Source organism: Chiloscyllium punctatum, chromosome 10 (assembly GCF_047496795.1).
Source record: "Chiloscyllium punctatum isolate Juve2018m chromosome 10, sChiPun1.3, whole genome shotgun sequence".
Classification (NCBI taxonomy): Eukaryota; Metazoa; Chordata; class Chondrichthyes; order Orectolobiformes; family Hemiscylliidae; genus Chiloscyllium; species Chiloscyllium punctatum.
Window position 1 is genome coordinate 34279440 of NC_092748.1, and position 21193 is coordinate 34300632.

Here is a 21193-nt window from a genome sequence, read left to right on the forward strand (position 1 = left end):
TATTAAGGATGAGGAGAGAATTAGAATAAGGTTTATTATTGTGTGTACTGAAGTACAGGAGTACGATGAAAAATTTAAAATGTCGCCCCACACAGCGTCACGTTAGGTACAGAGTACCTAGATACAAATTTTAGACACCAAATCGAGAAATAAAGAAAAAAAACATTATATTACCTTACAGTTATTCATAGTATAATTTAGAAAAATAAGAAATACTTCAAATAAGTGAATGCTTCCAAATTCTGTATGAAAATGTTAGAAGTCTTAAGATTAATTTGGGAAACTTTCAAGATCTTTGCTGGATAGGCAAACCAAATTGATGAGGATCAAAGGTTCAATATTCAACAGAAATGAGTATTATTTTGCAGGTAGAGGAAAAACGCAGGGGAATATGAAACCCTATGCACGAAGGGGAATTTGATTATAATAGAGTTTGGTCTATCTATTCCAAGGACAGCGAAGGTGAAAACCATGTGTATATGATTGAGGGGCAAGAAATTAGCCAGGATACAAGACAGAATAATAGATTCCTGATGAAGAGCTTATGCTCGAAATATCGATTCTCCTGTTCCTCAGATGCTACCTAACCTGCTGTGCTTTTCCAGCACCACATTCTTGACTCTGATCTCCAGCATCTGCAGTCCTCAGTTTCTCCTAGAATAATAGATTGTTACATGAACCATTAGCATAGAAGAATTTGTGAAGGAAGCTGTTATTGGATCTAACATTAACTAACGTTGAGAAGACATTCAAGCAGGTCAGATTCAGAAAATATTTAGGCATGGGTGACATAATATTGTGAAATATCATTAAATGGATGCATGAAGACAACCCAGGCCACAACAGTCCAGTCAGGTAGGTATCTCTTGTGAGTAATGTATAAGACATTCTGAAAGAGGACGTAACAAAACATTTATAGCATGCTAAATGTAGAAATATCCCTTTAAGATTAACTGAAAAAAGTTGCTGTTTAAAATCCTAAAATTACATCTTGCTGCCCCAATCTCAACTAAATGATGTGCGTGCTGTTCTTCCCCTTGCAGATTCTAGTTATTGGACCTACTCCAGAAAGCCGCCATTCCCACAGTGCCTGTTCATGGAGAGGTGGTGTACTAATTGCTGGAGGATTAGGGGCAACACAGATCCCTTTAGCATCTGTCTTCCATCTTAGACCAATGCAGTCTGGATTTTTCTGGGATAGGATACAAGTAACAGATTCTTTCATTCCACGGTACACACAAAAATTGATATGTAATTTTCTCTTTTTTTTTGTGTATCCAGTAAACCCCTACATTGATACAACCAAACATGATCAATATAATTCTTTGGGTCATCTGTAAAGTGACACATTTAAGTAATCCAAGTGACTTGCCTGCTCATTGTCAATCACCTGAGTTGCCCCAAAGTGTTTAAATTTTGACAAACAATATAGTAAAGAATACCGTAAAATTTCAATGCTGATTATATTCTATTTAGCTGCGTAGTTCCTGGAGAAATTTCAGATTTGTTTAGTTATGTGTATTAAAATGATTAATATTTTACTTTTAATCTTGTATTCACTTTTTAATTTTAGTTAAGCATACTTTATTATCCCTCTAAAACTGTAGAATAGGTACAGGCTCATTAAGTAACACTATGGTTAAATACAGTGAACTGTCTCTACTGTGAAATTGTATGTTTTTTAAATACTTTAAAGGGCATTAACCACAGCTACGTTCTGTACAAAAAAATAGTTATGTAGTAATCCTTCCCTTTTAAATATGCACTGTAGCCTGGGAAAACTTTAAGAAAATTGTATGGGTGCATGAGGGCCTGATTTTAATTCAACAGTTTGGGTGGCTAGGTGGGTGAGAGGTGGACTGGGGTATTTTAATTTCTAGGCTTCATTAAAATGCTATTAATCCACTCCCTGCTCAGAACTTAAGAAATTAGTCAAGAGAAGCAGTTGAATTCTGGATATAAAGAAAGACCATGCCAGTTTTGGGAGGGTGCATAAAGAGCTTGTCCATATTTGACCATTTGCAATTACTTTACAGATACTCTCACACAGCCCATATTCTTGGTGATAAACTTTTTTTATTGGGAGGAGTGACAATCTACACGGATTCAATCCCTGAAGTAACTGTTATTGACCTAAAGACAGGAGAAAGTCTTGACTACCACATTGACACAGTGAGTAATAACTGTTTAAAGAAAATATCAAAAACCCTCTGAAATTTGGTTTACAAATTTACTTTTTCAGCACTTTTGCATATTTTATGCTTTTTGGTACCAATGATTGACATGTGTTTGTGGGCAAATTTCATTTGACAGCTGACTAGTTGTTTTCTACTTTCAAAGATGTTTGTTCCATAAGTCTGAAGACAGATCATTAGTCACACATAAATGGAACGACAGAGTCATAATTGCACAGAAGGAGACCATTTGGCCTAAAGTCCATACTGGCTATCTGTATAGCACCATAGTTTCTCACTTTTCTCTGCTTTTTTCAATCACAAATGCTTGACAGTGACCCATCTCCAATTTTGAGGCAATCTAACCACCACCCTCTGACATTCACTGTCACTGAATCCCCACTATCAACTTCCTGGGGGTTACCATTGATCTTCAGAAACTCAACTGGACTTGCCATATAAATACAGTAGCTACAAGCACAGGTCAGAGGCTAGGAATATGCAGAGAGTAACTCACCACCTGACTCCCCAGAGCCTGTCCACTGTCTACAAGCCACAAGTCAGGAGTGTGAACACTCCCCACTTGCCTGGATGGGTCCATCTCCAAGAACACTCAATAAACCTGATACCATTCAGCTCAAAGCAGCCCACTTGATTGGCACCACATCCACAAACATCCGCTCCCTCAGCACTAATGCTCAGTAGCAGCAGTATGTACTATCTGCAACATGCACCACAGAAATTCACCAAAGATCCTTGGACAGCACTTTGCAAATACATGACTACCTCCACATAGGCAGCAGATACATGGGAACACCACCATCTGTAAGTTCATTCTAAGCCATTTATCATCCTGACTTGGAAATATATTGCAGTTTATTCCCTGTCACTGGTTCAAAATACTGGATTCTCTCCTAAATGGCATTGTGAGTGTCCTTACAGCAGTTCAAAAAGGCAACACATCACCACTTTGCCAAGGGCAATAAAGGTTGGTAAAGATGGGTAATAACAGTTGGCCCAGCAGGTTCCACAAGTGCGTGAAAAAAAAATCCTTGTGCTCCTACAAAATTATCTCCCTCTACTATCTATCTAGGTTTCTTTTGAAATTATTAATTGCCTTTGTTTCTGCCACTCATGTGTGCAGCAGGTCATTAGCACTCCCTGATCAATTCTTTCTTACATTCCCCTGTATTGCCTGTTTTTTAAAGCAAGAGTTGCATCTCAATAAAAAAAACATTGCTATTGCTCAATACAAGGGTTTAAGAGTTTGTGAAAAGTGACTTCAAAATGATTTCCATTTTTAAGAATGACTTCATCCATTGAAGTTGGGTAGGACAGGATGACTCTGACTGAAACTTCTTGGATTTCTACACCTAACTGTTTATATGCAGATGCCCAGAATCTCTATCAGTTTCATAGAATAGTGACAATGAATGTCGACTATTTTGCTCTCATTTCAACATCTAAATCCAAGCTCAAAATAGGCTTTTAACTTGGTGCTTTGTTTAGAAATTCCTATTATTTCAAGCTCAGAAATTAAGTAAGTGAAACTTAAAGCAAACTTGGTTTCTTATCCTGAGATTTAAGATTATTGACAAAATAAAACAGGAGGCGAATTTTACAAAGAGGACTGAGAATGTATATTCTCTAGGATATGTCATTTTTGAATGTACAGGCATCTCCACATTGTGAATCGGTTCCATTCTGGAGTCCCTTCGTAAATCAATTTGTATGCCAGTTGCAACACAATGCAGGACAATATAAAGGAGCTGACAGGTTGTCGATTTGCTCGCTGAGCTGGTGGGTTTGTTTTCAGATGTTTTGTCACCATGGTAGGTAACATCATCAGTGAGCCTCCATTGAAGCATTGGTGTCCTGTTCCGCTTGCTATTTGTGTCTTGGTTTGTTGTGGTACATGATATAATTTCTGGTTCTGTTTCTGAGATGTTGGTAAATTGGGTCCAAATCTATGTACATGGAGCTTCAGTTTGAATGTCAGGCCTCTAGGAATTCCCACGCTTCTTTGTTTAGCCTGTCCCAGGATGGATGCTTTATACCAATCTGGTGTCCCTCTTCGTCTGTGTGTATGGATATAAGTGATAGTTGGTCATGTCTTTTGGTGGCTAGTTAATGCTCATGTATCCTGGAGGCGAGCTTCCTGCCCATTTGTCCAATGTAAAATTTGTTGCAGTCCTTGCAGGTTATTTTGTATATAATGTTTGTTCTGCTGACTGTGGTTACGGGGTCATTTTAAATTCCTAGAGGCCTAGCATTCAAACCAGAACTCCATTAACATTCAGATTTGGACCCCATTTACCAACCTCTCGGAAACAAATGGAAATGATACCACCCACCACAGCAAACCAAGGCATATAAATAGAAAGCAGGACAGAACACCAACGCTTCACCGGAGGCTCACTGATGATGTTACCTAGCATGGTGGCGAAACGTCTGGTAACAAACCCACTTAACTCAGCAAGCAAACCAACAAGTAGATCCACAATCTGAGCTACAAATCTTCTCCAAGGACTCATAAAGGACCCGTATGTAAGTACAGGAAATGTTCTTATCTTGTGACTTAAAATTATGTCCCATTTTTTAAAAAAAGTTTGTAATTATAAGCATTCCTAATATGGACACTTGTAAATCAGGGTCCCACTCTAAAACCCCAGAGTTAATCATCGTTGGATAAATAGAAAAACTGTATGTATTCAGATTTATCTGAAAGTTTTTTTTTATTTGCTTAACAACCCAATTTCTCCTTTCAACCTGTTCAGCGATTTTGTTAAACACATCTGGAGCAGATGGACCTTGCACCTCAGCCTCCAGGTCCAGGTTAGGGATACTACACTGCGTACAGCAGGACCCTTTTGGTATAGTTTTCATTATCCACAATAATGTGGATCAGCTGATTTTGTTTTTTAAATTAAGATGCAATTGTGATGAAATTGGTTATTCATATTGTTAAAAATCAATGTAAAATGTTAGTTTTTTGACTTGACAGTTAAATGCTAGCAAATCTTCCATGTTATTTCTCATGGTGTGTTAGACAGTACACTGTTTTGATATTCCCATAACTTTATAAATGGTCTTTCCTTAATAAGTGTCACTATGCACTTAAATGAAAGGCCAGTACAGTAAGCTCTCACTTATCGTTCCCATAGCAACCAATGTTAAAGTTGTTAGGATCTGTCAGGTGTTCCTTATGAAAAAAATTAAAACATTACACCCTTGAATTTGAAATGATTTGCATCATTAAATTCTGACATTGATAAACGAAATTGAAAGAACAGTGTAATTTGCTATGGTGCCACCTCTTTGCTGATGATCTTGCTTCCTAAGCCGTCTATGCTGTGACCATGCTTGTTACTACAGAGCCTTCCTGCTCATAAACCCTCTGAATTGTGGTCTCACCTCACTACCCGCTCCACAAGTTCCAAAAGAAGCTCCAGTGCTCTAGAAGTGTAAAACCCAATGGTTCAGAAGCACTGGGGCTTTTACAGTCCTTTCATTTTCTAACAATCCTGCTGATTGCTCCTTTATCCTGAACCCTTGTTGTGAGCAAAGACTTAGGAGAAAAACAGCAAAGCAGAGCAACTTTGAATGTCCTTTAGCCCCAGCACTTCCTAACCATCAGAACATGTGCTTTCACAACATCAGACTCCAGATCTGGATCTTGAACAGGAGCACACCTCCTGGAGAGGGAAGCAGCAAGTGGAGAAGAGTTCACAGCTTGCACACTGGGGAGCAAAGGAGGTGCAGGTTAGGTTGACAGGATGCAACATTAAAAATAAATTGTGACACTTAATGGGAACACAGGCCCCATTAAAATACAGACCTTAAACTGAAACTTCATTAAACAGAACAATTCTAAATGAGACTCACTGTGAGACTTTTTTTTAAAATCCTCGTTATTGATGTTAAAAAGGACCAGTCACTTATTAAAGATTATTAATTAGATAATGTTTTGGAGATGCCGGTGTTAGACAGGAGTGGACATAGTTAAAAATGACACAACACCAGGTTATAGTCCAACAGGTTTATTTGGAAGTATTAGCTTTTGGAGCACTGCTCCTTCATCAGGCAGCTGTGGAGCAGGATAATAAGACACAATTTATAGGAAAAGATTACAGTGTCATGCAACTGAAACAAACAAACCTAATTGCAGTTAAGTCTTCCATCTTTTAGAATGGGTGACTTGGGTTTATGTCACACTGTCGGTGACCCCACTACACTATGTGCTCACTCTCTCACACACATGCACTCTTACATACTCTCACACTCATGCAGACCCTCTCTCATACACACGTTCTCTCTCATACATATACACCCCCTACACTCTCACCCACAGACACACCTTCTCACAGGCTTATACTGTCACACTCATGCAGACATGTAAATGTGCACTCACACACACATGCACACCCACTATCTCTCTCTCATGCGCACACACGCACACATACGTTTATGAGTTGCATTTGCATTTGCAGATACATTCTATTTTGCACAAAACGTACACAATCTGTAGGCAGTCAATCCGTATAATATTTTATGAATTCCTACTTTGGAAGTAGAACCAGTCTGATTGGGATACAGACAGACTCTAACCTCACACCTTTAATGCATTGTCTGAGCTGAGATGCCACTTTTTTTTGTAAAACCTTAAGTTATCTTCAGAATATTACCTTAAAGAACTTCTGGGATTTACATATTAACGGACCAAAACCCGCAACCCATTCTAAAAGATGAAAGACTTAACAGCAATCTAGATTGTTAAGTATATCATTTCAGTTGCATGACCCTGTAATCTTTTGCTATAGACTCTGTGTTTTATGATGCAGCTCTACATCTACCTGATAAAGGAGCAAGATCCCGAAAGTTAGTGCTTCCAAATAAACCTGTTGGGCTATAACCTGGTGTTGTGATTTTTAACTTAATTAGATAATGTTTAGTATAATCAAAGGGTTTCTAAAATCTGTTGGTTTGTACAGTATGAAACTGAAAGCTCCAAACAGAAAGGAAAGTAAGGTATCTGTATAGATGTAGGGATTGGGTAGGTCCAAATCCAACAGTGATGAGACCTCGATCAGTCTACAAGTCACAGGCTTGCAGCCTCACTCTGACAGCCAGTAGTTTGCATTAAACTTTGCTTAAAATTTTGAGTACAGATTTGGTCAAAGGCTGTACTCAAGTCAATAAGAATGAAATCAGGTGAAACTACATCTGTTGCAAAGTTTTTGTAATGATATAGATGCTGAGATGGATTGTTAATTATTTCCTCCTTCCTTGCAGAACCTTGTGAAGTGGCCTCTAATGTTGCATAATCACAGTAGTGTGCTGTTGATGAAGGAACGCCAAGTGTTGGTTATAGGAGGAGGAGGCAATTGTTTCTCATTTGGAACTCACCTGAATCACCAACCAGTTCTATTGCAGCTACCTGAGCTCTGATGAACCTATGCATTTAGAGGCACAAAACATAGCCAGATTGCAATCAGAGAAGCTTCATTTGTGACATATGATCTCTGTGAGATTTTTGATCAGCTGCCCTGTTGAATTTGTTGAAAGCTTCATGTAAGCTATTACGAGCTTAAATGCCAGTGATATTTACAAATAACCTTGGTTGTTATCAGCAAAATGTATATTCTTCCAATTTTAGCATTTTTTTACATACTTTTTCCATTTTAAAGGATCAATGTAAATTTTAAATATAAAAGTTAGTTTTTGGTTAGCACAAAAATATTTGTTAATTATGGATGATGATTGGCAAGTGAATTTCTCCATAATTTCGTAATTACTCCCAGGAGAGTTAATAGTGATCTGAACACCTGCTCTGCCTCTATAAGGATAATGACCGAACAGATGAATTGCTGCCTCAGTTTGCAGGTAATTAAAAAGTAACTTTGCCTGGTAACCTTAGCAGGTAAAAAGGCAGGAGAATCCAGGATTTTGGCAATTTGAAAATTATGCAAAAGATAATTTATGTTTTGTAGTCATTTCCCAATTCTAAGAAATGTTCTTTAACAAAATTGAACCTTTATGGTTTCATCTAAGTCTAACAGATGAATGTTGGGTTCAATTTCACCCAACAGGGACATACTTGCAAATTGCAAGTAGATTGAACACCTTTTGAATATCATTGCACAATTACACATGGTATATTAACTCTTTTATACATGAAATAAATCAGTATTATCTAAGAAAGCATTGGTCATGGAGACTATACAGCTCAATCAGGATAACTGTTACTTTGCTATTCATCACAGTGTAAGTTTAAAAATGAACTTTGTTTTTCTAACCTCTACCTCAAAGTCAGCTGGTAATCCAGTTAGTTTGTCTACACATACACTAACATTATAAAATGTGTTAAAATATTTTCAAATATTTCCTAAGCTGAAGTGAACATTTTGCGTCCTTCCTTGGTGTTCTCCAGGGTCAGTCGCTGGCTCAGGTTACAGTGCTTCTCAAGCCAAATAAAATTGTTATGTCTACTATGTCTATTTCTAGAAAGTGTATCTTTTAAAATCCAAATATTGTTATAGGAATAATATTATTTTGTACTCTACGATAATGTATGTATTTATCCACGATAATTGATTCCTAATTTATTTAAAATGTTGGCCAATTTGTAAATATTATGGGCATTCCATGGAGGGGGCGCTTCACATCAAAGCAAGATATTAAATTCATTATCTTATCTATTTTTGTGGACGTCTCATCAATAATTGCATGTTTTCTGATATTTGAAATAAATCAACATTTTAAATGACAGGTTTTGACACTAACAGTTAGTGATAAGATTCACAGAACATTCATTTGTGTACTAATGGAACAAGTTGACTTGAAAAGATCTGCATAACTGGGGATATATTGAAGAAGCCTTGTGGCAACACACTCATTTGAAGGAGCACTGTGTCCACTTCTGGTCTCCCTATTATAGGAAGGATATCATTAAGCTGGAGAGGGTTCAGTAAAGATTTACCAGAATGTTGTTGAAATTGAAGGGTTTCAGTTATAACAAGAGGCTGGACAACCTGGATTTTTTTTCACAAGACCACAGGAGGTCAAGAAGTGACCTTTATGGAGATATATAAAGTAATGAGGGGTATAGATAAGGTGAATGGCAGGTGTCATTTCCTGAGGGGGAGGGATTACAAGACTAGGGGACGTATTTTTAAGGTAAGAGGAGAAAGATTTTAAAATGATATGAAGGGCATTTTTTTTAGTGGTTCCAGAGGAAGTGGTGGATTCAGGTACAGTTACAATGTTTAAAAGGCATTTTGATAAGTACATGAATAAGAAATGTTTGGAGGGATGTGGGCCAAACACAGGCAGGCGGGGCCAGTTTAGATTGGGATTATGGTCAGCGTGGACTGGTTGGACCAAAAGGTCTGTTTCTATGCTGTATGACTCTGTGATTTCCTCAACCAAAGTTCAGTCTTTAATATTAGTGCCATCAACTGCACTCCACAGTATCTCAGTATAGCCCAACATGATTTGATCTTATAAAGGCAATCTGGCAGGTAAGAATCAACAAGGCCACCAGTGCAGAAGGAATTCCTGCTGGAATGCAGCTCATGTACATGATAACATCTCCCTATTCTATGAATTGAGAGTATGTCAGCAGATATCAAGATTCATAATTGTGACTATCTTTAAGAAAGGAGATGAGACTGATTGCATTATCTAGAGAGGGTTATTGCTGTTGTTCATTTTAAGCAACGTCATTGCAGAAATCCCTCTCAATTGCCTTCTCCCAGTGTCTGAAGACATCTGATCAGAGCAGATTCCATTTCAACACTTCAAGATGCATAATGGACACGATCCTCATTGCAAGACAATTTTATTTTAAAAGTGCAGGGAGCCGTAGCCATGTCTGCGTAGCCTCCTTTGACCTTTCAAAAGCTTTTGATTCAGCTGAAAGGTACTAAGGAATATCCTGTTCAAATTTTGTTGCCTGCAGAAATTCATTGCAATCCTTTGTCTGCTACACCTCTAGACTTTTAAAAAGAAAGTATCCTCTCTCTCCTTGTAGAAAAATAGCAGAGGTAGAAGATAGCTAACTGTTCCCACTCACTCTTTGCGTGTGAGCTGTTGCTTCCAGTAAGTGACTCAGAATCTGAGCAATTGGTGTGCTAACTGCTCTGCGTTTGCAGCACAGAACTGATAGGATTTGAAAAGATAATGATTAGAGATCAGAAGCACTCTGAAGAGGCATAGGGGCACCTTATTGAATTCTGTGAGCTCAAGCTGTTGAACTATGTTCCCTTTTAAAAAAAATGCTTTCCAATAACATTTTTTGTTTGTCTGCATGTCTGTGTTAGGATTTAAGAAGGGGTAAAGTTTAAGTTGAGTTATAATTGATACTTTGTTTTTTGTTTCCATGTGGTTAAAAATGGTTTATTTGTAATATTTTAAGTATTATATTAAATACAGGCACCTGGTCAGTGTTTTCATTAGCCTGAGGTAATCTGGCAGGAGAGTTTAGAACTTATTTGATTAAATTTTTGTGACAATCCTTGGAGCAGTAGGGCTTGGCTATCAGTAAGCTTTTCAGAATGAATTGAGAGCGACTGGTTACAGGTGGCTTAGTTCCATGTAATAAACTCCATTGACAGAAAAATGTGCTATGAAGCTTTGTCCAGATTGCTACAATGAGTCAAATCAGATTACCTGGTGAGCATATATTCTATTCTTAACAATAATAAAGGCACAGAACCTAATTCAGGGAAAACACTTTTTAATTTGTCAATATATTAGTCCAAACTTTGCTTTTTGATTTCAGTAAACCCCATCATTACTATTGCAGGTTGTTGATCCTGGTGTTGCTTAAATAGGCACTTATCTAGCAGATAGAATGGCATGCACTTTTAAGAGTCAAAACATTAGGATATTGGTTTAGTTGTGTTCCAAAAAATGAACACCATGGTAGTTTCCATTCATTTTTACAAGCTATGCAAAACTATGAAATGATTAACATTTGTTGTATCACAAAGCACTAAGCCCCTGGTTGCTACATCTTTTCATGCTGTCTCAACATTCGATTTGCCTGCATCAGGACGTTCCCTCAATCCAGCCTGCTTCTAAATTAAAAGTGAGAGATTCTGCCAAATGCATTGGGTCAGGAAGACTCTTCATGTAGCACTTATTTTCTCAGGCATTGATTTATTGCTTAGCATGTTTAAAGAAAAATTCATATCAATCCAATCCAACATTTTCTGAGTAGGTGTACGAGTAAAAAATGAATTTGATCTGGCATTTAAATGCCATTTTGTCATTTTTAACTATGTTTACTCACAGGTGGAGAACTTCTTAATATATTTATTCCTGGGATGTGAGCATCACTGGCAACACGAGCACTGAGCAGGTGGTAGTGAGCTTGCTTTGCGGGTTCAGTCATTTTGCAAAAGATACACTGGGTTCAATCTATGTAGGAATTCCAGCAAATGGAAAAGAAACCCTTGTGCTGCTTCATGGAAGATTTTGCATTTGTGATCATACAAATAAATTTTAACAGAAATTTGAGGTGAAACCAAACTAGTGCAATTGCGAGCACGTTTTGGGTAGAATTTCCTAGTTATACCCAAAATGAAAACTTGACCCATTTTATGTTCAGCAAGGTTTCCTCTAAGATAAAGACATCTAATGTACTATTTTACTGTTATTTAAAAGTTCTTTAGAGTTAAATCGATAAATTGAAACCTGCAAAAGAAAAACACTGATTCTTTAATTACACAATGATTCGATGGAAAGACTGCACTGTTGAGGTGCTTGCTCCCCAGTCTGCAGCTTTCTGATATGCACCCTTCTCAAGGAGGTATTGCCTTCCACGATAATTTGGAAGTTCGTAGAAAACCCATGCACCCTCCAAGACACTGCAGGAATCAATATCTTGAATGTGGAATTGTTCAAAGACAGATGGACAGTCGTCTGTATATTCTATAGTTTGTGTTTCATAATCACCCTTATTGCAGATTCTGATCTTGTAATTGCCTGTGCCTGTCTGTAAAACACAAAGCAAGTATCATGAATACAATACCTCAGTTTGTCCCTTTCTCTCTTTAAGGCTTGGTTTAACGCACTTTCCCTCCTGCTCAGGTTCATTTTTTCTGTAAGCGTGGTTATCCAAACATGAAGGACATTATAGCACAACTGATCTTATTCTTATCTAACAGCAGAGATTCTGTAGGAATCAACAGCAAAAATCTGTTGATTTTATCCTTCTTTATCCAGAACACTGAGGTGAGTATAGTATCTCTACTGTTGCTCTGGCTCACTCAGAAGTCAATACAAACTGGAATTGTACCAGAACCTCACTGTCTGTATTGTGTTAGTACATCACCTGGACTAGCAATGACATTGGAATAATAAATTTGCATTTCCAAAATTATTGGTTCATATTTCCCAGCCTCCATTGTCAGAGATCAGGTACAAATTTCCCAAGGTGTATATTGGAACTTTATGGAAGTTTGAACTTCAGTTACACAGTTCCCCACTTCACAAGCCCTTCAAAAAAAGTCTCCAATTCAGCTGGAGTCAGAGAGTTTGTACTGTTCCAACATACCTATCTGGTTAGTTACCCACCAAATGTAGAAAATCTTAGTCCATCTCCTGGATTACAATATTATTAAGTCTCTCAAACTCCCAGCATCCCCTCATCTCACCCCTTGGCCAATTTACTACCCCAATCCACATTACTTACCTACCACTACACACCAGCACATTCACCCATTCTCTTTACTCATTTAATCAACACTCAAAAGCTTTAGGACCTTTAAAACCTTGCCAGAAAATAGCAGCTGGTGCCATAAAAAGTGGCTGTGTTTTCTATGCAAATTTCCTTGGGTACTCTGAGGATTCCCATGGTGAAGGAGCACTCGATCAAAACTTTGTCCAGAAGAATAGTATGCAGGTTAAGTGTTTTCTGTCTGGGATTCCAACACTACCAGCCTCCACCACTTCCTCTGGCAACTCATATCATACACGCACCACCTTTTGCGTGAAAAAGTTGCCCCTTAGGTCTCTTTTCTGACTCCCCCACCCCAGGGAAAAGAATGCCAGCCCAATTGATTGTTTCAAGTAATATCTGTTTGTATTTAAGATTTTCAACATTCACAGGATTTTACTGATATACTGGTTGTAATTTTATGCAAAATTAGGCACACCACAAACAAGATGAATGTAAATCAATTTTCCTCATGCTTTGATCAGCTCTCAATGTAAAAGTTGGTTAAATCTAAAAACATTTTCTGTTGAATTATATATTAAATATATCACTCATTATATACATTAAAAATACTTGACTTAAAGCCGTTCTTTCTAATAGACAAATGGCATGGTCTTGTCTATTTGCAGTTAAACATGGTATTTGTGTTTTCAAAGATTAAAAATTATTGGGCATAACATTTAATTCTCAACTTGTACATTGAGAGAAGGCAAACAAAACCTGTATCACAGTATTCTAAAACTAGCTTAGTTGCGTATTTGTTTAGTTATATGCAGTGAATAGAGTATTTGAGTTTAAGACATATATTTCAACTAGCCCACTGTTGTAAATGTAGGTCAAATGTTTAGTAGTTGCACATTAATGAACAAACTTACTAGTTGGATCTTGTGGCATGAAGCAATACGATCATTAAACCCCATCCAGGTCTTATAGTCGGGATACTCCTTCTTGGTAAGAACGTACAAGTACCCTGTGAAGTTTGGTTTCTCGTACACTGCCCAGGCCCCATCCTCAATTTTGATTGAGTTACAATGGGCTATGGAGGTGTGAAAATCTGAACAATCGCTGTCACATTCATAGTGATGGCCCTGGAAGTTCTTCTCTTCAAAGAAAGTGATCTAGATTTGCGGATTAAAAAGAATAATTGAACTTGTTTTCATTAAGATGATTTCTTTTCCAGTTCAATGTTTAGTAACAGTTATTCAAAACCATTGAAGAGTCTTGTATAATTTCTATGAATATAACATGCCTAAATAAAAGATATGCAAGTGTTTGAAACTCACAATATTTATCTTTATTGAATACAATTCTTTTTATATTCTAAGATATTACAGGCTTTCATTTAAAAAGTTACTACTTTTATATTTACTCTGGAATATATTGAAATGAACCTGGGACAACACTCCAGAAATGGTTTTTTTTCATCAACCTGCTCAGACTTGTTACGATGCCTCTGGAGCAGAAGGGACTTGAACCTGGGTCTCCTGGCTCACAGGTAGTTACTACCGCTCACTGCAGATGTAGCTCTCTAAGATCAACATGGTTTGTTATAGAATCAAACAACACAGAAGTCTCTTCAGCTTCCTACTATCGTTCCAAATATCACAGGAGGCAACCTTCAGCCAACTTGATTCACTCCATGAGATACCAAGAAATGGATGAAGATACTGGATAAGGCAAAAGCAATGGGCCATGACAGCATTCCAGAAATAGTGCTGAAGGCTTGTGCAAACTAGCCACACCATTAGATATGATGGTCCAGTACAGCAACAAAATAAACATCGACCCAGTAATGTGGAAAATTGCCCAGATATGTCCTATCCACATTAAGGAGCTAATTACTGCCACACTGGTCTACTCTAGATCATCAGCAAAGTAATGAAAGAGGTCACTGACTGCTTTATCAAGGTAAACTTACTCAAGGATCAGTGCTCATTGATGGCCAGATTGAGTTCTGTCAGTGCCACTCAGCATCTGACACCATTACACCCCTGGTCCAAACACAGACAAAAAACTGTTGTTCACATAAAGACAGCATTTGAGTGTGGCATCAAGGAGTCCTCGTGAAATTGGAGTAAATGAGGTCAAAGAGTCAACTATCCACTGATTTGGATTCATACATAATGCAAACGAAGGTGACTATGGTTACTAGAGGTCAATCATCTCAGCCAGAGGACATTTCAGCAGGATTTCCTCAGGGTGGTGTCCTGGGCTCAACTATCACCAATTGTTTCATCCTTGACCTGCTTCATCACAAACATTTTCTCCATTTTAATTACTCAGTATTCAACATCTTGCATGGCTCCTCAAATATGGAAATGGTCAATGGTCAATTACAGCAGGGTCCAGACAACATCCAAGTTTGGACGAAAAGTAGCTCGTAAGTATCAAATTATGTCCATCTTCAACAAGGGAGAATCCAAACATCAATCCTTGACAATTAATTGCATTACAATCTCTGAATTTTTACCTATCAACTTCCTTGGGGTTTACCATTGACCAGAAACTGAACTAGACAAACAATATAAACACTCTGGCTATAGAAGCAGGTCAGAGGTGGGAAGTTTTGCAGTGTTTAATTTACCTCCTGCCTCCTTAAAGCTTGTCCATCATCTAAAAGACACAATCAGGAGTGTGATAGATTACTTTCCACTTGACTGCAGTTGTAACACTCAAGCTCGATACCATTCAGAACAAAGCAGCCCACTTGATTTGGTGCCCCATCTGACACCTTCAATTTTCACCAATGCACAGTGGCAGCATTGTATACTAGCTACAAGTTTCACTTTAACAATTCACAAAAAGTGATTACCTCTACCATCCAGAAGGATAGTAGATACAATGGAAACACGATCACTTGCAAGTTCCCACCAAGGTACACACTATTCTGACCAACATTCCCTTTAAGCTGTTTGACTGGACAGGCACTGGGAATCTTCATGTAAATCATTAAAGAATGGCTTCTGCTTCCAGAAACCATCACCATGCATGAACCACAGAGGTCTGCACAGCCAAAGAAATTACAAGGAATTTTGATCCAAATTTGAAACTATATTGTCATTCCTTCACTGTAATTGAGCCAATATCTTGGAGTTCTATCCCTCACAGCATTGTGGGCTCCCCTATCCCATCATATGGACTGCAGCAGTTCAAGAAGGCAGCTCATCACCTTCTTCTCAGGGGCAATTAGGAAATGGCAATAAATATTAGTTTTGCCAACAATACCGACATCCTACAACTGAATTAAAAGACACAATTTGGGTTTATACTGCTTGAAATAATTATTCAATTAGTCCCACTGCCCTCCTCTATCCCTGTAGCCTTAAAGAAAATTCTCTTTTAAAAATGTTGATCCAATACAATTTTGAAGTTTATTGTTGAATCAACTTCTCTCAGCTTTTCAGGTAGAGTTCAATTTCATAGATTCAGAATGATATCTGTGATCAGTGCTGTCTCCCAGCTCTTTCCCTTGTCCAGTATATTCATTTGAAATTTATATTGAACCTGCCTTCTAGATCATATTGTGAAGTTTATAAATATTTTTCCTTATATTGCCTCTCATTCTTTTGCTGATTTTGTCATATCTGTGACCACTAGACACTGGCTTTACTGCCACTGGAAACAATTTCTTCTGAGTTACTGTTTATCAAACCTTCAAGACTTAGAAAACAGATCTTCTCTTAACCTTTTCTGCTTTTAAGAAAACAACATTTTATTGAAGTCTCTGTTAGTCCCTAGTACCATTCTAGTAAATCACCTCTAAGCATCTCCTGACATTCTTCCTTAACTGCATTGTCCAGAATTGGTCACATTTCTGGAGGTAGGGCAAATTTAATGTTTTATAACAGTTTAATATAACATCCTTGCAATTCTGGACCTTTATTTATAAAGCCATGGATCTTGTATATTCTTTTCTAACATGTTGGGCCGAAGGGTCTGTTTCCACACTGTAAGTAATCTAATCTAATCTAATCGAACGTTTCAATTTGTCTTGTCACTTTCAAAGACCTGTGTATACACATCCCAGGGTCACTCCTTTCTGAATCTACTTTAACACATGATTGTTTAGATTAAACTACCCCACCTCATTCTTACTGCCCAAATGAATCACTCCTTTACGTTAAATTCTGTTAGACAGGTGAAATGGGTAGGCTCATGGCAATGACTTTCTGAATTCTATTTCCAGATCACTGCTTGCTGTAGTTCCAAGTTGCATGCCATCTGAGAACTTTTAGTAGATGCCTGTTCATCTAACTATAGCCCCTGGACTATATGACTGCACATGCTTCCTTCCAATTTGGAAAACATTCCTTCACTTTGTGTCCATGCAGCACTATACGAACATCAGATTCAATACTGCTAATAAGCCTAGCAAGTGATACCTTATCAAAGACCTTTTGAAATTCCACGTGCACAACAGGAACCACACAATCCTCACAAACTTTATATTATAACTTTAAAAATGACTAAATAGAATAGTTTCAGATAGTCTATAACCTTCATTGAACCAAATTCCTGATTCCTGGCACATTTCTATTAAATCTCTGCATCCAAGGCTTTAAAATCATTTCTGAAGAGTGGTAATCTGAATTAAATGCAAGATGAGGTCTACCTGATGATTTATGCTATCACTGTCTGGCTTTTACATTCTATACCTCTGTCTTGTGCTATTTTAAAATCTTTATTTTGCATGCATGTAGGTCTCTTTGTATTAAAAGAAAATGAAGACTTGAATTCATCCTCAGGGAATCCAAAGGTGCTTTCCAGCCAAATTAAATACTTTTGATGTATACTATTGTTAATGTCAATATAGGAAATGCACAGTTTACATACAAGCTCCCTTAAAGCAGCAATGTAATCGTGAATAGATTAGTTCCAAAGAAGAGTATTATTGGATTCAAAACACCAATTTTGTTCTCCTTTTCACAGAGATTGACAGACATGTTGAGTTCCTTGTCAAAAGGTGTGGTACTGGAAAAGTACAGCTGGTCAGGCAGCATCCGAGGAGCAGGAGAGTCAACGTTTCAAGCATAATCTCTTCATCAGGATGAGCTTATGCTCGAAACATCAACTCTCCTGCTCCTCGAATGCTGCCTGACCAGCTGTGTTTTTCCAGTGACACACTTTTTGACTCTGATCTCCAGCATCTACAGTCCTCACTTTCTCCACGTTGAGTTCCTCCAACACTCTTCATTTCAGATCTCTGGGCGTCCACTATACTTTTGTTATCAGGACTCGATGCCTGTTTTATTGATCATGATTGAGTGGTAAACTTTAGTCAGGAAACTGAAAATGTGGCATGGGACCTTCTATAGACAACCAATGAAAGAGCAGAGTTGTCACTTGAAAGTTAAAACTCTATCTTTAAATAGTGCAAAATCCAGATAATGATTCCAAAAGGAAAGTATGGATATGGGGATGAAGAGCTGCTTCGATATTTTCCTTTTTCTCCTCTTCAATTTTCTACTTTACTTCTCCACCTTCTTTGCTGGCATTCACTCTTGCTTGACTGCACAGAAGTGAACTGCAGCAAGTTGAAGCTTTCAACCTTTGTCAGCCTGATTCAAACTGCAGAGTACAAGAAAGAGATTAAAGAAAAACACATTTTTGGAACAACTGGTTTAGATCCTTCGGAGGTAGTCTTGCTCAATATTGTACTGCAATCCTGTCTGGCAGTTTAGAAATCACTAAAAGTAAAATCACAAGAGACAAAGCCTCTTAAATTAGAAAGAAATCAGAACAATGAATCCCAATCCTTAACTTTTTGGATCCTGAGATCAAAGCAACGGTTGCTAATCCTATCCATTATTTCTCATGTGAATGGAAGCAGGCTGGCCTCCTCTGATGGGCATTCCACTGAACACAATCCTTTTCTCCCCTGCATACATTCTTTCTGATAAGTTTTAGACTTAATACTGTCATTACTGCCCCACTTGTCTGTGCATTTGTGGATAAAACGTGAACGGTTGTCTTTTTTACAGCCATTCACATGCTAGACAACATGTGCACCAACGGTTCCATTCTTACCTGAATCCCATCAAAACATCTTAGTTAGCTATTGTAGGTTCTAATCCTTACAAAAAGGAACGTGTCAGCATGTTTTCAAATACTGCTTTAACTGTCAGCAAGCTCAATTTGTCATGGGACAAGGAAAAGGAAAGTGTTTGCTCTGTTAATCCAATCTCATTTTCCACATGGGACCCTACAGTTTTCTGGACTCAATATGGAGTTCAACCTTTTTACAATCTGAACACCATCCTCTATGTCCTTTTATCCATCCCAACACAGCTGGTCCTGTTATGACATGGACTGTATTCAGCAAAACCAAACCATTTTCATCTACGTATTGCCCCCATTATCAGCCTTTTTTCTCCCTCACTTACCCTTATTCATTCCTTTGCCTGTCTTTCCCTCTGTCTGTGTTTTGTCCCCATCTATTGGCTTACTCCTTTTCCCATTCCATCTTCAGCATACATACCATCTTTTCCTAACTGCTGATAGGTCTGAAGAAGGGTCATTTGACCAAAATATTTAATTGTTTTCTCTGCACCGAAACTGCCAGACCTGGTGAGTTTTTCCAGCAATTTCTGTTTTTTGTTTCAGTTTTCCAGCATCTACAGTTCTTTGTCTTCTTCAGCGTTGTTACCTGATTACACCTCAGCTAAGGGGTGACCACATTGAAAACAGTTTGTCAGAATCACAGTATTATTACAGTTCAGGAGGCCATTCAGCCCACCGTCTCAGTGTTGGCTCTTTGAGTAAGCAGATTGCCATTATCTTACACATTGTTCCTTCTCAAATAACCAACAAATTCCTCTTTATATCCATCAATCAAAACTGCCTACTCCACATTCTAAGGCATGCATTCCACATGCTAACCATTCCCTGTATGGAAAAAGATTTTCTTTAATTTTTTTTAATCCTTTTACTAAAATGCTGTAAATCTGTGCCCTTACTGTTCACTAGTGGGAACATTTTCTCTGCATTTACACCGACCAGACCCCTCACAATTTGAATAATTCAAATCAGATGTTTCCATCTGTTTCAGAGACCACTGATATATCTAATCATTACGTAATTTATGATTAATAACCTAAGCAAAATAAAACAGGCAAAATTGTAGTTCAGTGTTACTTACTTTCCCCATTTTGGATGTCCCTGTTTAATCGTTGTGTCTATGAAAATCATGGAAACTGCTTTTATACACTGCCGGATTTACAGGATATCACCCTTTTGTCATGGAAATCAGATCAAAATATCGAGTCAGTCATTTCGAATCCAGCAAACTTTCTAGAAAATCTGATGGGATAATAAAATAACTAGAGCGTGAATTCCCCTTAACCGTTTGTTCGGTCCATTGGACTATTGTTACGGATAAATTTACCAGCTCTGCTGAATCAGTCAAATAAAAGCATGCCGACAATCCAGGATAAAAATAATTGGAGCAATTTGTTTCAATCAAGCTGCTGATCAAAAACAAAACTCTGAACAGATGTCTTGGTAAACTCTTCGGTAAAAATTCCATCAATGAAACTCTCAATTTCAAATTCTAGTTGGTCTGTGGGGAGCTGCTTGTCTTCAGCAGAGGAAAAAAATTGGCCTTGGAGACCTGGACAGGGTGGCCGGGGGAGGGGGGGGGAAGGTGGGGAGTTTAGCTTATTATCATTAACTGCAAAAATCTGAAAAAATGTATTGCATATTGTTTGTTGTATTTATCATTGGGACATTGTAAAGACAATCTATTAAACATTGCATCATCCTGATAAATAACAAGTAGTGTGTTCATCCCTGAATGGGACAGGGTCAAGCTTAGTAGCAGTAGAACAAGACCTTGATAAATACTGAAAGACAGTGTAATTATATTTCATAAGAAAGTCAACAGCTTCAAGAAAGGGGGAAAAACAAAACACAGATGCGGAATAAACAGTGGCTTTTGTTAGGTTAGTTCTTATATTACGCTAAAGCTAGTGATCAAAATAGATTCTTGCCTCTTATTTTGCAGATCCTTAATTTAGTTTTCTGATTTCAGACAGCGCTCAGTTGACAAAGACTTGTGGTAATTATGCTACATCTATTTGTTCTTACAAATTAACTATCCTTAACCAATTTCTTGTGTCTGATATGTTTTAAATGGAATATTATTAAACATTAAGGTATGTAAGGGATAAAGGAATGAATGGAGTAAGATTAGGGTCAATCAAGGACAGTAGTGGGAAGTTGAGCTTGGAGTCAGAGGAGATAGGCAAGTGCTAAATTAATATTTTTCATCAATATTCACTCTGGAAAAACACAATGT

At 37.7% G+C, this 21193-nt stretch overlaps 2 protein-coding genes across 3 annotated transcripts in view; one reads left to right on the forward strand and one right to left on the reverse strand.

Annotated features, from left to right (window-relative positions):
* The window catches only part of lcmt2 (leucine carboxyl methyltransferase 2), a 31406-nt gene extending 22536 nt beyond the window's left edge, over nucleotides 1-8870 (forward strand). For both annotated transcript variants that reach the window (XM_072578863.1, XM_072578864.1), the window contains 3 exons: nucleotides 1044-1231; nucleotides 2037-2172; nucleotides 7467-8870. In XM_072578863.1, the coding sequence (XP_072434964.1) occupies nucleotides 1044-1231; nucleotides 2037-2172; nucleotides 7467-7622 (480 nt within the window). In that variant the 3' untranslated portion in view covers nucleotides 7623-8870. The remainder of the gene's footprint in view (nucleotides 1-1043; nucleotides 1232-2036; nucleotides 2173-7466) is intronic.
* Nucleotides 8871-10894: 2024 nt separating this feature from the next.
* Nucleotides 10895-20151, reverse strand: LOC140482024 (gamma-crystallin S-like). Its single transcript, XM_072578865.1, has 3 exons — nucleotides 20036-20151; nucleotides 13773-14015; nucleotides 10895-12174 (listed from the first exon to the last, which is right to left on the reverse strand). The coding sequence occupies exons 1-3, from the start codon at nucleotides 20042-20044 to the stop codon at nucleotides 11902-11904; spliced, it is 525 nt and encodes a 174-aa protein (XP_072434966.1). The 5' UTR covers nucleotides 20045-20151; the 3' UTR covers nucleotides 10895-11901.
* Between the last annotated feature and the right edge of the window lie 1042 nt (nucleotides 20152-21193).